General features: G+C 34.6%; 2 protein-coding genes across 2 annotated transcripts; one reads left to right on the top strand and one right to left on the bottom strand.

Moving 5' to 3' along the window:
* Positions 1 to 624: 624 nt before the first annotated feature.
* LOC145589873 (coatomer subunit alpha-1-like) lies at positions 625 to 8249 on the top strand. Its single transcript, XM_081646567.1, has 4 exons — positions 625 to 842; positions 1425 to 1649; positions 2587 to 3081; positions 4843 to 8249. Exons 2-4 carry the CDS (start codon positions 1442 to 1444, stop codon positions 7776 to 7778), a joined length of 3639 nt encoding a protein of 1212 aa, XP_081502693.1. The 5' UTR covers positions 625 to 842; positions 1425 to 1441; the 3' UTR covers positions 7779 to 8249.
* A 7107-nt stretch (positions 8250 to 15356) lies between these two features.
* On the bottom strand, positions 15357 to 20102 carry LOC145588167 (CRM-domain containing factor CFM9, mitochondrial-like). Its single transcript, XM_081644811.1, has 3 exons — positions 19744 to 20102; positions 17932 to 18333; positions 15357 to 17099 (listed from the first exon to the last, which is right to left on the bottom strand). Exons 1-3 carry the CDS (start codon positions 20080 to 20082, stop codon positions 15873 to 15875), a joined length of 1968 nt encoding a protein of 655 aa, XP_081500937.1. The 5' UTR covers positions 20083 to 20102; the 3' UTR covers positions 15357 to 15872.
* Positions 20103 to 24459: the final 4357 nt, after the last annotated feature.

Here is a 24459-nt window from a genome sequence, read left to right as displayed (position 1 = left end):
GTTGAAACTTTGAAAGTGATGTTGTAAATGTTGTTCAAGCAGCAATACACAAAGAATACGTAGGTTTCTCCTATACATTTGGACATTTTGGTATTAGATGACATTAGGAAATATAGTCTATGTTTTATTTTTTTTTTATTTTTTTTTTATTTCTAAAACTATATTAAAGGGCATGTAATAGTGTAATACTATAACATGTAAATACACTTCGATTTTTAAAAATTGACAAAGCTAACTTGCAACGGACGTGTTAAGAAATATCGTGATGTGGATGTTTTGCTCGCTATCTATGTGTTGTAGGGATTACTCGGCCAATAGTATAAAGGTTTTTTTTTTTTTTTTTAAGCGGTCACGTGATATAACCAGCCATACACAAAATATACTGTTATTTTTTTATTTATTTATTTATTTTTGACAGGAACATGCTGTTATTAACTTAATTGTATACTCGTATTGGTCATTTATACATAATACTCTAATAAATTTTAATTAGTGACATCAGTCATCCAATGAAACCACGAATTACTGTGTCAAAAAAAAAAAAAAAAATGAAACCACGAATTACACCTCCCTCCTTCCCATGACTATGATTAACAAATTACACCCTTCCTTACTCTCTAATTAAACGCAGCAGTGAATCCAGATCTACGATACTACTCATAATAAAGGGGAAAAAATAAATACAGTACAAAAAACCCTTCTTCTCTCCACTCCCCCATTTTCTCTCTCCTAAAATCCTCTCAATTTTTACATTTTCTCTCTCTTGTTCATCTGTCGATTTTGGATGCAAATTCTGCGCTTCACTTGATCTACCACTACTATTTCACTTTTCAGATCTGAAGGTAATTTTAGTTACAATTTCAATTTTAATTTCACCGATCTTTTTTTTCTTTTTCGAATTCGACTTATTGTTGTCTTTCGATCTGCATTTAATTAGTTTGTTTTACGTTTTGATTTGTTATTAGTTAGGGTTGTAATTGATTTGGTAAGTTTCTAATTGATTTCGGTTTGATTTAGTTTGAGCATTATGTGTAATTAGGCCTTTCTGAATTCGATCAGATTTTTTGGTTTAATTAGTTATTATGCTGAAATAATGAGCTTAGATTGCTTTAAATAGTAGCGGATTGAGAAATTGGGGGAGAATTTAGTGGACTTGATATGAGTGTTGTTTGGAATGACCGTTGAGTGTGTGATTTGATTATCTGTACATTTGTATGTGATTGAGCTTGAAGTCGTAAATTATTTTATAAATTTGATACTGAATTAGGGATACTGGGATATGTTTGATGTTTCGACGAACTTAAATGATTAATTGAGTGGCCATTTTGTTGAAATTACATTGTTTTGATTGGTAAAAACATAATCAGGATGCTTAGAGCTTAGTTGTGCAGTATCTTTTCTGATTGGGTTATGATTGTTTGCAGCGAGAAAGATTTGAGTGATGTTGACAAAGTTCGAGACAAAGAGTAACAGGGTTAAGGGACTCAGTTTCCACACTAAGAGACCATGGATCTTGGCGAGTCTTCACAGTGGTGTGATCCAGCTATGGGATTACAGAATGGGTACACTGATTGACCGATTTGATGAGCACGATGGCCCTGTTCGTGGTGTTCACTTCCATAAATCTCAGCCACTGTTTGTGTCAGGAGGTAAAAAATTATATTAATATTGTGTTCATTGAGTTTTTGGTTGTCAATTGTAGCATCGAATAATAGTTTGACCTTCATGCCATAGATTTTAACATGTATACCCTGTTCATAAATAATGTTCATCTCTTTATGTGAGGCGAAAATAGTCTCCTTCCTTAAAGATAGTAAGCTGTGAGAATTTGCCTTTATACCCTCTCTAACATCCCTTACCACCTTATGGTCTTGAAGCATGGATTAGTAGTGACCTTTGAGGTATTTACCTTAATTACCTATTAATTCTTTGCAACTTATATATGGATGGATTTTCTCAGTCTCACCCGATCTCCTCACACATTAGTGAATGTGTCAAGGCTAATGAGCTACAGTGTAGCCAAATTAACCCAATGCCTGATCCATTGCCCATTGTCTCCAGGCTAACAAGCAGATTATGACTCCTGAATTTATAATATTGGATGGAACTAGTAATTTGTGGGCTAAGATTGATGTTCCATAATAATTTGTAGGCCAGTTGGGATGTTGGTTTAGAAACTCATAGATGAGAAATGATACAAGGTTGTTTATATGAGTTTCTGGATGCACTGAAGAAAGTATTTTCAAGTTAGCTGTATTCTTATACAATACTATATAATCTTTATGGATGTGGGGCAAAATGCATATGACACCATATAGATATTATAGACATTTGGTTTATATTATAATTATAGGATTAAAGATGCGAGATATTTTAGTTGTCCCATGTTTTCTTGACGTGTTGGATTCTCAGTGCATTTAACTTCTTGTTGAACATCTTAAACCTTGGTTTTTTGTTTCATGAGTGCAGTGATTGTGTATTTGGTCCGGTTATGTTATACTTTGTAGATGATTTTGGTAAAAGTTTACATTTTCTGTAATATGTGTCTCATAAGTGATGTATATACAATTTCCTTTGTTTTGTCAGGTGATGATTACAAGATTAAAGTTTGGAACTATAAACTTCACAGGTGTCTATTTACTCTACTGGGACACCTTGATTATATTCGTACGGTCCAGTTCCACCATGAAAGCCCTTGGATTGTGAGTGCCAGTGATGACCAGACTATTCGCATTTGGAACTGGCAGTCGCGAACGTGTATCTCTGTCTTGACAGGACACAACCATTATGTTATGTGTGCCTCATTTCATCCGAAAGAAGACCTTGTTGTGTCAGCATCTCTTGACCAGACTGTTCGGGTCTGGGATATTGGGTCGCTTAAAAAGAAAAGTGCATCTCCTGCAGATGACTTATTGCGACTGAGTCAGATGAATACAGATCTTTTTGGTGGGGTTGATGCTGTGGTCAAGTATGTCTTGGAAGGTCATGACAGGGGGGTTAATTGGGCTTCATTTCATCCTAGTCTGCCCTTGATTGTTTCTGGAGCTGATGACCGTCAAGTGAAATTGTGGCGTATGAATGGTAAGTCTATTATGTGACCTCTGGTTTTTTACCCCATTGTGTATGGATGTTAATATCAGGATTTAAAAATAAATATTTTAATCGTATGACTTTCCATCATTTTTATGGATCTCACGATGCTCTCTCCTATAATATTAGGACTTAAATTAGCTGGAGGAGTATGTGTCATCGCCTGATAGAGAGTTAAATAAGGAATTAATCTGTTGCTTCCCTGCTTTTAGACGAGTGGAGTGTTATTTGTTTCTGGTGCCCAGTATTTCTTCTGTTTTGTCTCTTTCATAGATAGAAAATAGAATACATGGGTTTTCTGCGACCACTTTTTTGATACATTTCTTTTTGAACCTCGGCATGGCTTGCCCAGTCTCTAGACTAACAATGAGTAAATTCCAGGGTAGGTTTTTGGATTTCACTCCAAAGGCAAATTTTTTCAATAATGATCAGAATTAATATGTTCCCAATTTGCACCCTTTGTCGGCTTAGCAAAGAGTTCTTTAATTTAGTCCTTAGCCCCTTGTTCCAAGTTTAGTGTGCTTTTTTTACTTTCCAAAACAATACCCCATATGCCTTCAGTAATAGTCCTTGATATCTTACGTGTTCATGTAACTTGTCCCTGGAGGCATTTTTTAATGTTCTGTTTGTTTAAAGGAAGCATTGGATTTTGAACAATCTGTAGACATACATCTCTCTCTCTCTCTGATTGCTCTTTTTTTTTTTTCTTTCTTTTTTTTTTTTTCCTCAAATGTGGTTTTGTGTAGAGTAATCGAGCTCTTAACCTCTTGTAAAATATAGCTTTGTGACTTAAATAAAAATCAACTTGATAGATAAAAGAGGACATTGGTATAAAATGTAGAGTAATTGAGCTGTTACCTTCTTATAAAATACTTTGTGTAGCTTTGTAACTATAAAATCTACCTAAATAATAAATTAGGACATTGGTACATGTGTGTGTCTGCGCGCTTGTGTTATTACAGTTAACATTGGGTGCTATTAAACTTGCATAGTTACTTTTTCCAGTTAAATTGATACATCTTTATTCCCTAATTTTAGTTATGTATTTTTTTTAGTATGCCCTTCTTGTAAGAGTTCCTCTCATCATCATTTTTGAAAAAGTGAAACATTCAACATTGCTAAGTGTTGGAGGGATTGCAACAAGAGGATTTTAAAACTGATGTGGATTATAAGAATCAAGTGGTTGATGCCAATTGACTAACTATCTGAGACTGAGATATTGCTTTGGAAAGCAGCATTGAATTTTTTTATTTATTAATATTATACTAATAACAACTGTTGGTTTCATGTGCAGAATATTGTACACTATATATTTTTAAACATTAAAAAATTCAAGTAAATGTAGCATAGTATTTGAAACCTCCTAGACTGACCTTCTCTCTTGAAACTTTTCTTTTTTTTCTAGCCATTAGAAAATTTTAAGTTCTTATAATTTCAACTTTTTTTGCTGAAGTGCTTTCCATAAACTTAGTTTGTATCTCGAAGTACATTAAAGCTGTAATTAACTTCCTTTTGATTGGTGTCAAACTTGGCTTCTATATAGCTGGATCTCCAGATGGTCATCATCAGCTATGTGTACCATAGATTTGACTTTATTAAAATGTAAAAGTTGCACATGGATGTCATGGAATAACTATTGTGTTAGGTCTAGAGTTGGCTCTCAGTTCTTTTTTAGGCTGAGGCTTCTTGTGCCTGCTTTTGCATGATTTTCTGCTGCATGACTTGCTCTTACTAGCACTTTTTTTTTATCAGATACAAAAGCTTGGGAGGTGGACACGTTGAGGGGACACATGAACAATGTTTCCTGTGTTATGTTCCATGCCAAACAGGATATTATTGTGTCTAATTCAGAAGACAAAAGTATTCGTGTCTGGGATGTAACAAAGCGGACCGGCATTCAGACATTTCGTAGGGAGCAAGATAGATTTTGGATTCTTGCAGCTCATCCTGAGATGAATCTCCTGGCTGCTGGTCATGATAGTGGGATGATTGTCTTCAAATTGGAGAGAGAGCGTCCTGCATTTTATGTCAGTGGTGATGCCATGTTTTATGCTAAAGACCGTTTCTTGAGGTTTTTTGAATTTTCAACTCAACAAGATACTCAGGTTATTCCTATTCGCCGGCCTGGCACTGCAAGCTTAAATCAGGGTCCTCGGACTCTTTCTTATAGTCCTACAGAGAATGCTGTCCTTGTATGTTCTGATGTTGATGGTGGGTCTTATGAGCTCTATGTTGTACCTAAAGATTCATTTGGCAGGGGTGATACGGCACAAGAAGCAAAAAGAGGTGTTGGAGGATCTGCTGTTTTTATTGCTCGTAACAGGTTTGCAGTGCTTGACAAAAGCAAAAATGAAGTGCTGATAAAGAATCTGAAGAATGAAACTGGGAAAAAGAGTGTCCTCCCTATTGCCACTGATGCAATATTCTATGCTGGTACAGGTAACTTGCTCTGTAGGGCAGAGGATAAGGTTGTTATATTTGACCTTCAACAAAGGAGTATTCTTGGTGAACTTCAAACCCCTTTTGTCAAGTATGTTGTCTGGTCCAATGACATGGAGAGTGTTGCCTTGCTTAGTAAACACGCCATTGTGATTGCAAGTAAAAAGCTTGTGCATCAATGCACTCTTCATGAAACGATTCGAGTCAAGAGTGGGGCCTGGGATGATAATGGAGTATTCATCTATACAACTCTAAATCACATCAAGTATTGTCTTCCTAATGGAGATAGTGGCATCATTAAAACGCTTGACGTTCCAATTTACATCACCAAGGTTTCTGGGAATACAATTTTTTGCTTGGATCGGGATGGAAAGAACAAGGCCATAGTTATCGATGCAACAGAGTATCTTTTCAAGTTATCTCTGCTTAGGAAGAGGTATGACCATGTGATGAACATGATAAGAAGCTCTCAACTTGTAGGGCAAGCAATGATAGCTTATTTGCAGCAGAAAGGATTTCCTGAAGTTGCTTTGCATTTTGTTAAAGATGAGAGGACCCGTTTTAATTTAGCTCTGGAGAGTGGAAATATTCAAATCGCCGTTGCTTCAGCAAAGGAAATTGATGAGAAAGATCACTGGTATAGACTAGGGCTGGAGGCTCTTCGCCAGGGTAATGCTGGTATTGTAGAATATGCTTACCAGAGGACAAAGAATTTTGAGAGGCTGTCTTTTCTTTATTTAATGACAGGAAATGTGGAAAAGTTAAACAAGATGTTGAAAATTGCTGAGGTAAAGAATGATGTTATGGGTCAGTTTCACAATGCCCTTTATTTGGGTGATGTGGAGGAGCGTGTTAAGATTTTGGAGAATGCGGGGCATTTACCTCTGGCTTACATCACTGCTTCAGTCCATGGGCTGCATGATGTTGCTGAGAGGCTAGCTACTGAGTTGGGAGATGATGTTCCGTCCTTACCTGAAGGTAAGGTCCCCTCCCTTTTGATACCTCCTTCACCTGTTGTGTGCGCTGGAGATTGGCCCCTGTTGAGAGTGATGAAGGGGATCTTCAGCGAATTTGATACTGTTAACAGGGTCGATGCTGAAGAGGAAGAGGAAGAGTTTGGTGGTGAGTGGGATAATGATTTAAATATGAATGATGTTGAGAATGAGGAGATGGCAGAAGATTTGGCTGACGAAGAAGTAGCTGACGATAATGAGGAACCAGGGTGGATCTTGGAGGATTTGGATCTTCCCCCAGAGATAGATACTCCAAGAGCTTCTGTTAGTGCCCGGTCAGCAATGTTTGTTGCTCCAACTCCTGGCATGCCTGTCAGTCAAATCTGGACCCAGAGATCAGCTCTTGCTGCTGAGCATGCAGCTGCTGGGAATTTTGATACTGCAATGAGATTGCTGAATCGGCAACTTGGGATTAAAAATTTTACTCCTTTGAAACCCATGTTCCTAGATCTTCATTCTGGTAGTCATAGTTATTTACGTGCATTTGCTTCTGCTCCTGTTATTTCTGTGGCCTTGGAAAGGGGTTGGACTGAGTCAGCCAGCCCTAATGTGAGAAGCCCACCGGCCTTGGTGTATAGTTTATCCCAAATTGAAGAGAAACTGAAGACTGGTTACAAGCTCACAACACAAGGCAAATTTTCGGATGCCCTTCGGACCTTCTTAAGTATGCTTCATATTATTCCTCTGATAGTTGTGGAGTCCAGAAGAGAAGTTGATGATGTTAAAGAACTGATTGACATAGTAAAAGAGTATGTCTTGGGTCTTAAGATGGAAACTAAGAGAAGGGAGCTGAAGGATGATCCAAAGCGCCAGCAGGAGCTTGCTGCTTACTTCACTCATTGCAAGCTTCAACCTACTCATTTGAAGCTGGCCCTGCAAAATGCTATGACCGTTTGCTTCAGAGCCAAGAATCTCCTCACAGCTGCTAGCTTTGCCAGACGGCTCATTGAGACAAACCCCAGTGAGCAACAGCAAAAGCTTGCCCGGCAAGTTGTACAAGCTGCCGAGAAGAACATGAATAATGCAGTTGAATTGGATTACGATTTCAGAAATCCTTTTGTGACTTGTGGGGCCACATATGTGCCAATTTATCGTGGTCAAAAAGACGTCTCATGTCCTTACTGTACTGCACGGTTTGTTCCAGGCCAAGAGGGGCAAATCTGTAATGTTTGTGAGCTCGCTGTGGTCGGAGAAGATGCATCTGGTTTACTTTGTTCCCCATCTCAGGTAAGATGAGCAACCTCCCGGCGCGATTGAGACATTTGTAAACTCAACCCTCTCTGCACTGGCTCTATTCTATGGCATTGCTTTCGCATCTGTCAAGGAAGGTTGTATCCCGAAGAATCAACCTCAACAGCTACACATGTAAGGATATTGGACAGGAATGAATGTTTCTTGCTTTGTGATGTCGATTTTTTTTTTTTTTTTTTTTTTTTTTTTCACTTTCTACCTTTAGTTTATTTTACGAATTCAGATGTAATAAACTTTGGAATTTTGATTTTTGGTCATTCATGTTAGATGTTGATAGACAGGAATGGCCAAAGGGCTCGTGTTAAACTAGATATGGTCATAGGTACGACAACGTCTGAACATTTAGTTATGCAGAAATTTGGAGATTTTATTTAACCCACACCTCTATTAAATTTTGTGATAAATTTTAAAGTATTTGCTGCCTGTAAAAACTGAGTAATTGTAGCATTTGCATCTTTTTCCAAGACTCCCAACTCTCATTGTTGGAAGAATTTTTTTAAAATTTCTGTTCAATCAAGCATTTAGCAGAGTTTGAGTCACCCAAATCTGCCTTTTTTTTTTTTTTTTTTTTTTTTTCCCTGAAAAATCATCTGTACCATAACTGAATGCTGGATTGCTTCGTTTAATTTTGTTATCCTAATTTTTTTTTTTCTTTCCAACATGTAAGATAAACATTGCAAGTCATGCAACATAACTCTTAATATTGTAAAATAAGTGGAATGAATCAATTGAAGGATTCATTATTATTCATTCAAGGAAGTACTGTACTGGTTTTTCATTATTATTTCGGCAAAAAAAAAAACAAAAAAAAAAGTTTAGATTCCTAAAAAAAGACATTGCTTTTTTTTTTTCTTTTAATTTTTTAATTTCACGTTTTTCTACTACTTCTCACTTTAAACAACCAAACTTCCTCACTTTTTTTTTTCTTTTTTTGGCGGGAAATTTCCTCACTTTTTTATTTTATTTTTTTTTTTTTTGAGGCAAAATTTCCTCACTATTTATTAACTTTTTAATCAATTGAGCCATATTATCATTTTTTTTTTCATTAATCTACCAAATTTTACTAATTTTTTTGGACTATTTCAAAAATAAAACCTTAGTCAACAACCACTTATATTTTATCTATTTGGATCTGACATTGTTTTGTCTCACTAATAATTATAGTGACAAACATCCATATGTAACATTTCAAGAAAGCTAGCAAAATTAAGTTTTAGAGCAAAATTAAGTAACTGAATCTATTTTAATTATATTATCATTACGCACTAGTTATGAAGGGCACCTATATAAAAGAGATTAAGATACCTTGTATATAGAGATAATACAGTTACTTGTATGAGCAATGTATAATTGTATTTAGGTGTCCTATATTAAGATTAAGATACATTGCTCATAAAAGAGATAATACAATTACTTGTATGAGCAATGTATCCAAAGTCCCAAAGGTAAGAGATCAGGTGAATTTAAACAAGAACAATACAAAAAATATGTTCATAAAATCAAATCAACCGCATTTATAAAAAAAAAATAAACAGATTAAGGAATAAATCCTTTGTAACTGAAATTTCATAATTATGAGGTTATTTCCTACAAAATTAATAATCAAGCAAGAAATCATTTTGTAATCTTTATCTTAGGCATAACTTCATCCAAAATGCTTCTATAAATACCCCCTCCCTTTATCTTCTATGCTCAAGAAACACAAAATTTACATTTTCAACTTTAATTTTCTCAAAATGCCTGCGGATAAGTGTGAAAGTAATTACCTCATTGCTTATTTCTCTTTAATTCTTATGTGATCTTTACGTTGTTTTATTTTTCACTTGTGCCGAATTACTCCCTCTGCTTCTTTTTGTTTTGGCATAACAATTCTAAATACGAAGAACAAAAAGAAGCGGAGGGAGGGACGTACACGTACTAGTTAATTTAAAACGACTAATTAACGATATGTTTATATTTATATATTGATGCAGATGAGCCACTCTTCTGGCCAAAATTGCTAGGAAAAAGTGGTGAAGAAGGTAAAAAAGTGGTAGAGCGTGAGAACATAATTGTGACGGGAGTCATTGTTAATATTAAAGATCCTTATATTCATGACTATCGTTGTGATAGGGTTATTATTTGGGTGAATGATGCTGGAACTATTGTCCTTGTACCTAAAGTTGGCTGATTATGTTCATTATCTCCTTGATTAAAATAATATGTAATGCTACCTTCATCAATAAATAAAACTTTAGTAGCAATATTACTGTATAATTAATGAGTATTTGATGGATCGTTCTCGTTATAATTTTTTAGTACACTAGCAACACACGTGTGTTGATGTGGTGCTACCATAAGAGTTATCTAATAACTGTGGTACACTAACATTAGTATACGGCTATATAAACAATAATCAAGTTATGAGTCAACAACTTGTGTACGTAGTCTACAATTTTAGATCAACGCCAAAAAAATATTTCTCAATTTCGTTCTTGGTAAAAATACCCATGATCAAATGACTAGATATCACACAATTCACAACCATCACAATGATCCGATTTGTCTTTCATATATACTTCGTATATAGTAAGAGTATGATCATTTTCTTACGTATCATCTTTTACGTTTAATACTCGTAAGTAAGTGATAATAAATCCTTACATGAAACACGAGTCCAGGATTTCTTATTTTCCTTTTCGAGGTACAAAACCATACGTTAATGATCCCATTGAACAACATATTATGGAGTACACCTTAAAATATTTACTTTATTTGGAATTTAAATTAGGCCATGTTTTGCTTATTTTACAAATGATAAATCTGATCACTAAATATATATACTTCGAATGATTCCGTGATAAAAAAATATAAATAAATAATAATAATAATAATAATAATAATAATAATAATAATAATAATAAAAATAAAGGCAAAATTGTCAAAGAATACCTAGTTTTAAAGTCAGTTTGTGACTTTGTGATCTTACATGAAAAAAATTTGTCAAATAATACCTAGAATTAAATGTTGCTTTAAAAATGGCATCTTAATGATAGATTCTGGTCAAAAATTCTAGTTTTCAGCGTTTTGACTTTCATCTTTAAATCAATTTTGGTCACAAACGAAGCTTGTGAGACAGTGAGAACCGCCCACTTGTATAAATATATAGGAAGATCAAATCATTTCTACCTTAATTCTGCCCTCTTTTCATTCAATGGAGCTCATCACACGCGTACAATGATGGAGGGAAAATGAAATTCCAACGCCATAAACTTGACTTTTTGCTAGAATTTGTCATTAAGACGCCATTTTTAAGAAAAAAAAATATTAATTTCAAGGTATTAATTGAAAAAAAAAAAAAAAAAAAAAGGTACTAGTTAACAAATTGACTTGAGATCAAGGTATTTTCTGACAATTTTAATAGGGAATATGTAAGTATCAAATATGGTGAATTGGGCATAGCCGACCACAACTAATGACAAAATAATCCTTACATTAACCGGCAATTATTCCGTGTCCAAAGTTTAGTAAACGCCTAATGCTGTATGTCATGAACAAACTGAATTCTGGAAGTCTAGACACTTTTCCACTCACTAAACAAGTGTTACTATTAATAGGTATTATTGCTCATGCACAAATTTCCTCTATAAAATAAACATTTTTGTACCATATTTTTACATAACATAACATACACGTAATTAGCTCTAAATTATATAAAATAAACTTTCAGAGTTTCAGCAACTGCGGCCTTTTTTTTCTAAACATTTCATATGGCACCAATTCACTGTAGAGGTGATTATTACTTTAATTTTTTGTTTTATTTTTTGGGTCTATCATTTTGATTTTAATTCTTATTTTTACGGTTTAAGTTTTTAATGAATGTTCTTATAATGATGCAGGAAAGAATACCTGGCCAGAATTACTAGGGCAAAATGCTCAAGTCGCGAAAAGGGTAATTGAGACGCAGAATCCTTTTGTAACGGGGGTTATCGAGAAGCAAGGTACTATTGTAACTCGTGACTATCTTTGCAGTCGAGTTTGGATCTGGACTGATAATGAAGGAAATGTTGCAACAATTCCTCATGTTGGTTAAGCTACCTTCCTCTGCAACTGCCCTCTGTTCGAATTATTTGGTTACTTGTTTAAATTACACTATTAATGCGAGCAATTGTGGATGGAGGGAGTAGTATATTGTATTTCAATTTTATGTCAATAAAACAAACATGTTTTCAATTTAGTTATAACATCGATCTACTTCACTAGGAAGTACATTTCATTTATATCCTTCGAAACAAAGCCTCCATGTACATGTACAATTGTACACATAATAACTGGACCAATCGAAGAGGATCTTGTTCCTTTTTCACACAGCCAAATCACATTAAAAGACTACTTGCACTGTATTTGCTAATAAAACAGAGAACTTGATAGAGTATAAAACATATTTCTAGATTTCGCATCAACAGATGTTATTGAAAGTACTCAAGAAGTTTAAGTTTCGAATTCAGTAACAGCATCCAGGATAATGTACAAAATATAAATTGTGGCAAACTTAACATCATTATTACTTTCGATTTAAGCTACATGGAAAATTCCTTCAAACCAACACAAAAAGGTAAGCTAAATTGTGAACTTCTACCGACTTTCACTTCATTGGTGCATGATTTTACCTTCAAAAACATACCTGACCAGTGACCACAAACACCACTAACATGAACAGAATACACCATGAAAAGTCATGAGCTCGTATGTATATCTAACAGATTATGAAAACAGAATTATGTGAAGAAGAAAGCTAAGAATTTTAGAGAGAAAATAATTGAAAGAGGAATAAATTTTATTACTGAACTGAATAATGATTACAATAGGAGAAATAGCTTATATACTTCGTACATGCTTATACAATAAACAGAAATATTCTTAATTTTTTTGAAAAAACTTAAGTCAAGATATTAGTAGACAAAAAAAAATAAAAATAAAATAAAAAAAGGTAAGGTACTAGTTCACAAATCTATACTCCTTACTATATACTTCCTCCGTTTTTTTAGTTGACACCATTTGACTTTTACACTATTCACACACTACACTTTGACTCGCTTTTGTGATTTATAGATACGATAAAATATAATCATGTGGGATTTTGTTTGAATCGTCTATATGTATATTTTATTAATATTCACTTTTTATAATTTTACAATATTGATAATTGAAGTTATTAAATGTTAAAAACATGCGTTGGCAAGCGTGATAATAGAAACGTGTCAACTAAAAAAACAGAAAAAGTATTAAATACCGTTCATAATTTAAGATACACGCCACGTGTCACCCTTCTCTTCCACCAAGAGGATGCCACATCATCCAATTAGAAATGTGAACAAAACACGTCAATTAAAAAATATTTATATTAAGAATTGAATTTGGGTCTATTAGAAAATAAATAGAAGTTATACCATCTTTACTATCTACTTCTTATTAGTTGTAATAGTTTTGCTTATTTATTCTTCTTAAATATGATTAATGTAAGGAAATTTTGACTTTTACCACAAAAAAATCAAAAAATTGTTTTTTACCACCAAAACTTCTAAAACTTTTATTTACCACCAAAAAAAATTCTAAAAATTGTCTTTTTACCACCTAACGTCAAGAAAACCGTTAAATCTAACGGTTAAAAAAAATTTCTTCGAATTTCGTGCGTAAAACATGTTCTTTGTAGGTTTAGGGGGGCATTTTGAATCTATAGGTCCAATTTGAGGTCAGAATTGACAAAAAATGATCAAAAATGCCTTGTTTAGCGCGTTTCATGCAAATCGAGGTATTTTTAAACACGCAAAACGAGGCATTTTCAATAATTTTTTTTCAATTCTGACCTCAAATTAGATTCAAAGGGACAAAATGCCCCCCCAAAACCCCTATAGAGCATGTGTTTGACACAAAAAATTGAAGAATTAAAAAAATTCCGTTAGGTTTTTGACTACCGGTGGTGAAAAACAATTTTTAATTTTTTATTTGGTGGTAAAATAAAAGTTTTAGAAGTTTTGGTGGTAAAAAATAATTTTTTGATTTTTTTTTTTTTTTGTGGTAAAAGTCAAAATATCCTGACAAATTATTTTCTTAGACTAAATCTAAAATAAAAGTATTTAAGATTATTACGTACATTAAAAAAAATAAAAAAAAAAATAAAAGTCAAATTCATTTACATAAAATATAATGCATGAAAACTATAATATAAGAATATTTAACGTATTGACCCAGGGCGATACGAGATAAACACTAGTTGACTTGAAAACAAGGTAATTTCTGACAATTCTACCTCAAAAAATTATGAAAGCTTCATAATATATTTGGAAAGCCAGCATTAATACGAAATTCACCACATCTCATTTGATAATTTTTTTCGCAAAAGTAATACTCACTTAATCATATTATTTCAACTTAGATAAATATAATTCAGATAAGTTTAGACGTAAGTATCAAATATGGTGAATTGGACATAGCCGACGACAACTAATGACGCAATGATCCTCTAATTAACCGGCGATTATTCCGTGTCCAACGTTTAGTAAATGCCCGCTAACGCTGTATGTCATGAACAAACTGACTTCTGGAAGTCTAGACACTTTTCCACTCAATAAGTTTTGCTATTATAGGCATTGCTCATGCACATTTTACTCTATAAAATAAACATTTTCGTACCATATTTTTACAAAACATAACACACACATAATTAGCTCTAAATTTTATAAAATAAACTTTCAGAGTTTCAGCAACTGCGGCCTTTTTTTCCAGAAATTTTAGATGGAAATTCACTGTTTAGGTGACTATAAATTTAAGCTTTTGATTCATTTTTTAGGTCTGTAATTTTATTTTTGTTTTTATTTTGATTTTTACAGGGTAAAACTAAATCTAATGATTTAATGAAGGTGCTTATAATGATGCAGGAAAGAATGCCTGGCCAGAATTACTAGGGAAAAACGCTCATGTCGCGAAAAGGGTAATTGAGACACAAAATCCTTTTGTAAGGGGGGTCATCAAGAAGCAAGGGGATATTGTAACTCATGACTATCGTTGCAGTCGAGTTTGGATCTGGACTGATAACGCAGGAAATGTTGTGACAATTCCTCGCGTTGGCTAAGCCACTTTCCTCTGAGACTGCCCTCTGTTCGAATTAGTTGGTTACTTGTTAAATTTACACTATTAATGTGAGCAAATGTGGATTGAGGGAGTAGTGTATTTCCGATTTCATGCATCTTTATAAAGGCTATTGTATGACTTACAGCGCAAATAAATAAAACCAACAGGGATGCAATTTAATTAGAACATCGATCTACTTTACTAGAAAGTACATTTCATGTGCTTCAAAACAAAGCCTCCATGTACATGTTCGATGTACCATAATAACTGGACCATCTGATAACGGAAGAGGATCCTGTTCCTATTTCATACAGCCAAATCACATTAAAATTACTTGTATTCAACTGAGTCGCGACATTGAATATACGAAATAGATCTCATATTTATATAGTAGAAACAAATAAGGCAAAACAAAAAAGAGAGCTTACAGTATTAGCTAATAAATCAGCACTTCACATTAACAAATGTTATTGAAACTCGAGAAGTTTTCGAACAGCATCGAGGATAATGTACAAAATACAATTTGTGGCAAACGCGACATCATTATTACTTTAAATTAAGCTTCATGGAAAATTCCTTCAAAACAACACAAAAGGTAAGCTAAATTGTGAATTTCTACCCAATTTCACTGATGCATGAGTTTACCTTCAAACAGATACCTGACCACTAAAACCTCTAACATGAACAGAATACACCATGAAAAGCCATGAGCTCATATGAATATCAAAGTTATAAAATGTACTTACCCAAGTACAGTATGGATTCTGGAAGAGATGCTGTATATTGTACTTCATGATTATGTCAGAGCCTATACAGGCAATGTGTAATATCACGTGCAGTACTTTCATCTTCAGTGCACGAGACAGTCGAGTCATCCTGAAAGTTGTATGCTTTCTCGAATTGTAATGCAACTTTCCTCCACGACAGCGATAATGGATGCTATCACTGATGGACTCAAATTTGCCGGGCTCAATCACTATCCCAAAGTTCATCATCATTCCGTTTTCGAGACACTTGCTTTCTCCTAGGGATTTTGTTATCCTCCACTTTGGCATGATGATGTGGCAGCCCACCCAAGCCGCTGTAGTCCTCATCAGCTCCTCTCAGAGTGCTAGATTCTAGAGCATCATCATCATCATCATCATCATTATCACCTGATCCATACATGGCAATTTCAGATTCAATAAAATCTTCATCAATATCAGAACCATCACTCCCCCATTTTCTGCCCACAGTATCAGCCCTGCCTCTTTTGTCCTGATTTCTGGTTCTATCTCTAAACCTGGAATTTCTGTCACCTTCATCAGAGTCATCACTATCAATTGCAGGATAACCTGCACCATCTACCCTACTGCTCCTCTCTCTCCTACCTGAGCTATGGCCACTACGGTATTCATTTCTTGCAGTCCTTGGTAGTCTTGGTGTATGCCCCCCTTCACTATCAGATTCACGCATTACATCATCTAGGTCCTCAAACATATTTTCTGGCTCAGATTCCTCTTCAGACATCTTTCCTGTAATTCTATTATTGGTCTGCTTGAAGCCTTGGTTTCCATGTGATCCTCTTGACCTTTCTGGATTCCATCTTTCAACTCTGGATGGTCGGCGTTTAAGTTTATCATCATCAGAATCATAAGCCTGCCTTTCATCTTCGCTTGCGCTATCTTCTTCAATAGGTGCAGAAATACTATCTTCATCTTCACTGTCTTCTATTCTTTGCCTTTGATGCGTATCCATCATACCTCTACCTCGACCTCTAGTTCCATCATCAGAGAAATTATCTACAAAGCGCTCTGGTTTGTTGAATCTTCCACCATACTCTTCCTTGTTCCGGTACCTTATCTTTCCGTACTCTTCCTGTTCTGCAGCCTCCTCCTCAGCCCATTCCTTGTCAACAGCATCCTCTATCTCCGCTATAAATTTGTCAAGCTCTTCTTGATCACTATCCTCAGCAGGATCAGAGTGTTCTGATCTTTTCAGAGGCTGCTTCACAGATTCTTCAGCCTCACGGAAGACATAGGGGCTCCCTTCCTTCTTGTCAATTGCGTTAAAGAACGTTGATGCTACCCTCTGAATACTTGCCATGGCAACAGGATCATCCGGGCTTATTCCCTTTTTGCGAAGCTGCTGCTCAATCTTCTTTATATTGAGTTTCTGAGATTCAAGTGCTTGCTCAAATCTTGCCTTGAAAAGAGCCTGCAATTGCCAACCAAAATGTAGATCATTAGCATGAAATTCCAGTTGAAGACAACTAGCAGTGTTCACTTCGCCTTATTTTGGGAACATTTATCTTATTTTTTAAAATCATACGAGACACAGAGCGGATCTTCTTTTTAATAATTAGATTACTGCCAAATTCTTAATCCGTATTATTGAATATTATGAAAATTAGATATTTGGAATATACACATTAAGACATCTTAAAAGACCCCGCTTGATTATGATTTTTACAATATATTAGTGTACATAAACGGTCAAAGCTCAGTCCAATCAGAAGATCTAAATCAGACAGGCCAAAATAATTACAAGTAAACCAGACCAGGCCTAGGAAATTTGAATTAGACCACCTGAAGATGGACTAAAACAATGGAAATTGTATCATTGCACTCAAATTTACAAAAGGAACTCCATCAATGGAATTGCAGCTATGCCCCCCCCAACTAACCCAATATGCAAGAAATGACTGCCCTCATTGGACATAATGAGCACATGAAAAAATTCAGGATAGAAATTCCAAATGAATGTAGTCTGGTATTAATAGACTGATAGCTATATTAATAATCATTCAATGAATTCCAAACCAAACAACAAAAGGGGTGAATGTGGCTTCAATTTTCAAGGCCACACATATAAGGACCATCCTACTTGAGACTCTCATCATCAACTCAAGGTAGCTCAGGGGAAGGAGGTAGATGCCACTAGCCAGTAACAAACGTATCAATCAAGACAACAAAATTTCTAAAATGACCTGCCATAGGCAACTAACCATGCAGACCTGGAAAACAACAACAAAACTAGAGTCACATACCTTTCTCTTCGTAAGGGTATTGACAGGTATCAAATTTTTTGGTTGCCTGTAGTTCCTACCACGAAACATAATAATAGTTTTTACATTGTGTACATTAACCGCAATACCACCACTTAGCCTTGCAAGAATTGTTGCCATCTCCTTGATCCTTTCCTTAGGGAAGTTATCACAACAAACTTGCACAGTCTCATGGAACTTCCAGTGAAGATGCATATTCTGGACAACTCCACCAAAGACTCCACGAACACCAACCTCGCAATAGTTTTTATTTCTAAAGCCAATCTTCTTAAAAGCCTGGAGCTGCTCAGCTGTCAGCAGCTCTGGGTCATGCCTAGGTGGAGGCAACTCAGGCAGCTCATACTTCTTGAGCTTTTGCAGAAGCAATGCAACTTTCTTCTTAGCCTGCAGCATAATTTAAAGATCAATGATGATATTAAGTATTCAGTGCAAAATAATCATATGGTGAAATTTAATATTTTGTGCAAAACTGATACAAGGTCATAATTTGATTGAGCCGCGTAGAGCAGTGCCCCATTGTAGAAGGAGCTTTTTTTTGTGGTGGTGGTTATAAAGGAATTTCAGAAAACACCAATGATTTATGAACTGCACAAGGCTTTGATCTTTTCACCTGAATATGCTAAATCTGAACATAATGGAGCTTATTTGAACTCATTACACCTTATATATCTGAGATTATAAAATTGAACTTGGAGAAGCACTTATGTGTACTTATAGTATAAACTTAATCTGAGCATAATCCTTTCATTACCTTTAAGGTAAAAAGAACAAAGCAAGTGTTAGCCGCAATGACAATAGTTGTAACCTTGCAACAAACATGATCCAGAGAAACAACAGATCATCGTAACCAAAACCAGTAGTCAGAAACCACTAGATTCAGGAGATGCAAGCAAATATTCTACATAACCAGCAAGTTCAGAAAAATTTCTAGTAACATAACACACACTACATGTCTGCATCATACATTTTAAGTGAATTTCTGACAGATGAAAATAGGAGAGCTCCAAACAAGGATTCACCAGACCATATGGTGATACCCAACAGTTTGGGAGAGTATGGTAAAGCATTTAGCATTATAGCCTGAATGTTTAATATCATCACAACCTTTGGCTTTTTGTTCAAGCTTCAGCTACCTCACCTAAGTGAAATTCAGTATTTAGTTCAAGTGAAAATAGGACAAGCCAATTTAATACCATTAATTTTTAATATCAGCTGAAGGATTTCCATGGGCTTATGACAAGAAAGGAACTCATCCTTCAGCAAATTTCCAAGGGACCGATAAACTCATGGTTACATTTCTACAGTCTTTTACTCCAATAGCTTCATCATGGTTACAACTTACAATTATACCATTAAATTTCCATAATTAGACAGATGAATAACCTCATTCCACTCTCCAATTACCCTACTATCTAACCCCCCCCCCCCCCCGGGGCAATCCTAATTAACCCCACATTCCCAAATCCATACAACATACTAGCAAATTCCACCATAACTACCCCAAATTGATAGCATTGACATAATCAACAATGTAAAAATGGCAATGACAACCACTACAACTAATGTTACAAAAACCCAAGTATGCAACTCCCGGGAATAATAGTCACATATACTATTTCAAGAAGCCACATTTCCTAATCCTATCACTACTATTTCAACAACTACAAATAGTCCTCGAGCCGAACCATGTCATATCCTTAATTACGAGGAGTTAAGACTTCAGAGCTTAAGACTATATCAGAATAATAGTTATAAATTCTCAGAAATTCAAAAAATTGGGGAAAAGAAAAATACCCTTCGAAGATTATAAATAAGGCGTTCTTCTTCAGTCATGAGCTTAAGCTTAATCTTCTTAGCTTGACGAATCTGCCTTTGAGTTTTACCAGCTTCTCTCTGCATTCTTCGCTCTACTTTGCTCCTCATACTCCGCCCTTTCGCCGTCGACATCCATCGTCGGAAATCATTGAACCCCAAATCCAAATTTGATGAAGATGTATTGAAGATAGATGAACCATTTTGCTGAATTTCAGCGTTTGAAGAAAAAATTGAATTTCTTAGACAAGGGGGGTTGTTGTTGAGAAGAGAAGTTAGGGTTTTGAGAGATTGTCTTTGAAGATTTCTGGTGACAAACATAGTGATTGATTAAACCCTAAATTTCTCTGTTAGTCAGTAGTTAGCTTCTTCCTCCATTGAAGAGCATTTCTGGGGTTAACAAGGGTTTTGGTTTGTTGGCAACTTCGCATTCTACATGAAAGTCCCTTTTTTTTTTATTTCTTTTTTCCTGTTATGATATTTAGGTTTGGTAAAAGTGTTAAAAAAATCCAAAAAAAACAAAAAGAAAAAAAGAAAAAAAGAAAAAAATCAATAAGTTGATTTTTTTAGAAAGAACAAGTAAAAATTCCTATGTATAATTAGCAAGTAAATTGAGTATTTGTTATACTTTGTATTTTTTAATTGAGGCAACACTAAATTATTGAGGTGATACGCAAAACATGAAATCGAATCTTGTCTATATTATTGTATCTGTTACTCTTTCAATACACATAAAAAAAACTACTCGTATAAACCTACTCTAGTGTCTGTGTTACATTAGGGATTTCCATTCATGATAAGGGTTTCCTACCTAATTCTCACACTCTATCCTTTCTTCAGCGATTGTTTTACAAAAAAAAAAAAATAACATTATTATGGAAGAGGTGGTGAACATGGAGTATTTTTGGCAAGCTGGAAGTATTTCAAAAAAAAAAAAAAAAGCAATAAAGCATGTCCAACAAGTCCACATATCATGCATTACCAAGCTAGGTTTGGTCTAGTGGTAAGATTGTCACCTTCCAACCTTGAGGTTGGGAGTTCAATCTCCACTGGAGACACTTTGAGCGTGGGGATCCTTTACCCTTCCCCCTTCATTTTCAAAGTTTATAACCCGCAAATATCGGACCAAAAAAACCGTAAGGGTTGAGGTACGGTCAGAGTCAACAACAACAGGGATTCTCATCAGAGACAGTAGTAGGGTAGTTTTAGGAGCTCGCACTTTCAACCTTGGCACCACCAAAGTTTTCATAACAGAGGTCATAGCTCTTCATAAAGGCATTCTTCTAGCTCTTGAACGTGGGATCAAAAATATTATAATTGAAGGTGATAATCTTTTAGTAATCAACTCCGTTAATGGCATTTGGTCAATACCATGGCAAATTAATCATATTTTTACAGATATTTGTTCTCTTTTTAGCAATTTCGATAACTGGAGCACTCGTCACATCTTTCGGGAGGCAAATCAAGCAGCGGACTGGATAGCAAATGTTGGTCATTTAGTTAGCCATAGTATGGATATAGTTCCTTGTAATAATTCTTCCTTATTTCCCATCCTTTCTTCCGACGCATTAGGAATTCCCCTTACGAGGAGGTTTTTTCTTACCATTGTAAAAAAAAAAAAAAAAAAGGTCCACATGTCATGCACCGTGTCTTGTACTATTGGGTTGTGCTTAGAATGACTTAAGAGAAAATTATGCCATGCCTATCTTAAGTCTTAAACAAAACTTGTACAACCTGACTCACATGTCATGTTATTTTAGCCCATCAAACCCACATAATATGACGTAATTTTTGGTAGACTATATATAATACGTCTACGCATGAACTAGCTTATTGTGTTTATGATAAATTTTGAAAATAATGTCCATGCAAGATCCAATACCCTATCGGCATGCAAATTCTTTAGCATCGGACTTGTGAGGGATTTGTATCCGTCCATGCCATATTTGTGCCACATTTGGAATGTTGGCCAGGCAGACCGGCCTTGATACCAACTCGGCCCATGCCTAAGTTCTAATGGACAGATTAAAATAAAATTAGAAAGAAAAAAAAAAGGAAATTGACAACTTCAGACTTCTCATAGACGTTTGCACGTCATTTTTTTTAAAAAAAAAATTTTAAAAAAATGAAAAAGATTACTCCCTCCGTTTCATAATATCAGTCCCATATACTATTTTGGGCGTTTTAAAAAGATATACTCATATTAAATGTATTTCATTTATAACTTGATTTTTTTTTGAATTAATAAGTTGTGGATTGATGATATTACTCCAAGTAAGGAAATTTTTACCTTAAATTATGCAATTATAATTTGTGCTTTCCTAATAAAAAATTTAAAAAGTTAAATAAGGTAAACTAATTGTGAATTTTGTTATACTTTAATGTTAGATTCCAAATATATTTCTTTTTTTATTTTATGTGATTGATTCTATATAGGACTAACATTATAAAACAGAGAGAATATTATATTTCATTACTGAATTACACTCCTGTCCTGTTGGCTTACGCTAGTACTATAGTCAAAAAAACCAAAAAAAAGATGGGAAAATGTGAGAAATGAACGCAACTTTACCTACGTGGACCAATCAAAATCCAAGGAACACGTAAATATTAATGCCATAAAAGATTCGGTTATTCCATTTTTATTTAAATTCAAAAAAGCCAAGTACATTTCACATTTCACAAGCAACACCACCATTTCTGTGATAGATAAGCAACCAAATTTTAGAGAGAGAAACTCACATCCACTTCAAAAATTACCCACAAAAAACTTAAAACAATCATCAATGGCGAACCAATCAATTGTTTCAATCGCAACCCCAGAAGATCTCTGCAACTGGGAATTTGTCAATCGGTTTGATTTTGAAATTGGGGCTAAATTTGATGTTGATGATGATGAAAGCATTTACGATCTTGTTGAATCGATTGATTCTCTCTCTGTTTCGTCTTCATCTGAGGTAGATGATGATGGTGCGAAAGAAGATGAAGAAGATGATGAAGAAAATGAAGGACCCACAAATGATGTCATCAAGAATCTCGATGATGATGGTATGAAATGTTCTAGGGTTTCTGATTTGGGGCAAAATCATGATGTTGATTTGAGTAAGTTTGGTGATGATTATCATGAGAAACCTGATGTGTTCTTTGAGTTTTCTGATGGGCCGAACTTGAATTTTCATGGGTATGTTCATGATGCTGCTGATGATGATGTTCAAGATGATGATGATGATGTTCATGATGATGATGATGGTGGGTATGGCATGGATGATGAATTGGTACCATGGGAAGTTAAAGATCGATTCGTGAGACAGAGGATGATAAAATCTGGGAAAAACTCGTTTGGAAAAATGGCGAAATCCAAGAAATCTGCTCGTGTTTTTACTCGACCTGGTTGTGTTCGTGGTAAGCATGGTTTAGGGCTCAAAGTTTACTGAAGATAATCTTGATTAACATGGTAATTTGGACCATTTTATCATTGATTTTAGGTGTTAATCTTAGTTGATGTTTCTGTTATTTTCTTTTCCTTTTCCTTTTTAGTTGGATGATTATGATCATGGGAAAGAAATTGTAAGTAAATTGTCTACTTCGTATGTAGTAATCAAAGTATCTTGTAAATAAATTGATCTTTCTCCAAAATGATTGGATGTTATGTTAATATAGTAGATGGTTCAATTGATATTGTGGTACTATGTTATTTGATTCTTTTCGGGTGTAGGCTGAATTTAATTACGATAAGATGGTAATGTAGGAGGGATTTGATTCCATATGTTCTTTACGATTGGTAATGTAGGCGAGATTCAATTCTATACGTTATGGAGTAGCTTATGTGATCATATCGATGATATTGGATTTGTGGTTTTAGTTTATGATGGTTACGACTTTTGGATTCCTCAACTATTGGTAACAAGTTGTTGGCATTTTCATAAGTTTCTAAATGGTGGATGTAGACATCTCTTGGCCTTTTCCTTTATTTTGCTTTTTATTGATGACATAATGTCATAATTTGGAGGTAACTTGTTTGGAATTATTGAATGTGGTTGGTGTTTCGTGAAGAACATGTGTGTGATAAAGATTTTTAAAAGTCTACTATTACTCCTAGAGTGTTTGTTAAATTGTCATTTTATTCATTTACTAGTTCAATAGTTCATAGTGCTTGTGTAGGCGACTACAAGAATTGAAGTTGTAATGTTGGGAATCCGTCATTTTGAGATTTAGGAAGTTAGTGCTTGTTTAGGCGATTACAATAATTGAAAATGTTGAGAAACCGTCATTTTGAGATTTAGGAAGTTTTTGGTTGTGCAAATTTTCATTTGTTTGCAACAATTGCAAGTAAATGATTCCATTTCTTATTCTTTACATGAAATTTTTTGTTGTTACATTTATTTTTATATCAACCAAATGAGCACATATAAATATTAACTTTGATAAAGACCGCCGGCCAACAATCATATACCTAACAATTTAACCAAACATGAATTATACTACTTGCATACAATTATGTAAAATAATACTTTTTATGATGTACTTCCTCCATTTTAAACGTTTCTCCTATTTAGAGTATTCATTTGAAAGAGGAGAATTTCGATTATGTTTAATCAATATATATGAACATATGTATGTTGGATTATACTCCGTATTAGTTACTATAGTTATTATTTGGCATCTTTTAAAACCCATAACACATTTTTTAAAAAGATG

Source organism: Chenopodium album, chromosome 17 (assembly GCF_948465745.1).
Source record: "Chenopodium album chromosome 17, dcCheAlbu1.1, whole genome shotgun sequence".
Lineage (NCBI taxonomy): Eukaryota > Viridiplantae > Streptophyta > Magnoliopsida > Caryophyllales > Amaranthaceae > Chenopodium > Chenopodium album.
The sequence above is the reverse complement of the archived record's forward strand: the minus strand, read 5'-3'. Positions and strand labels throughout refer to the sequence as shown.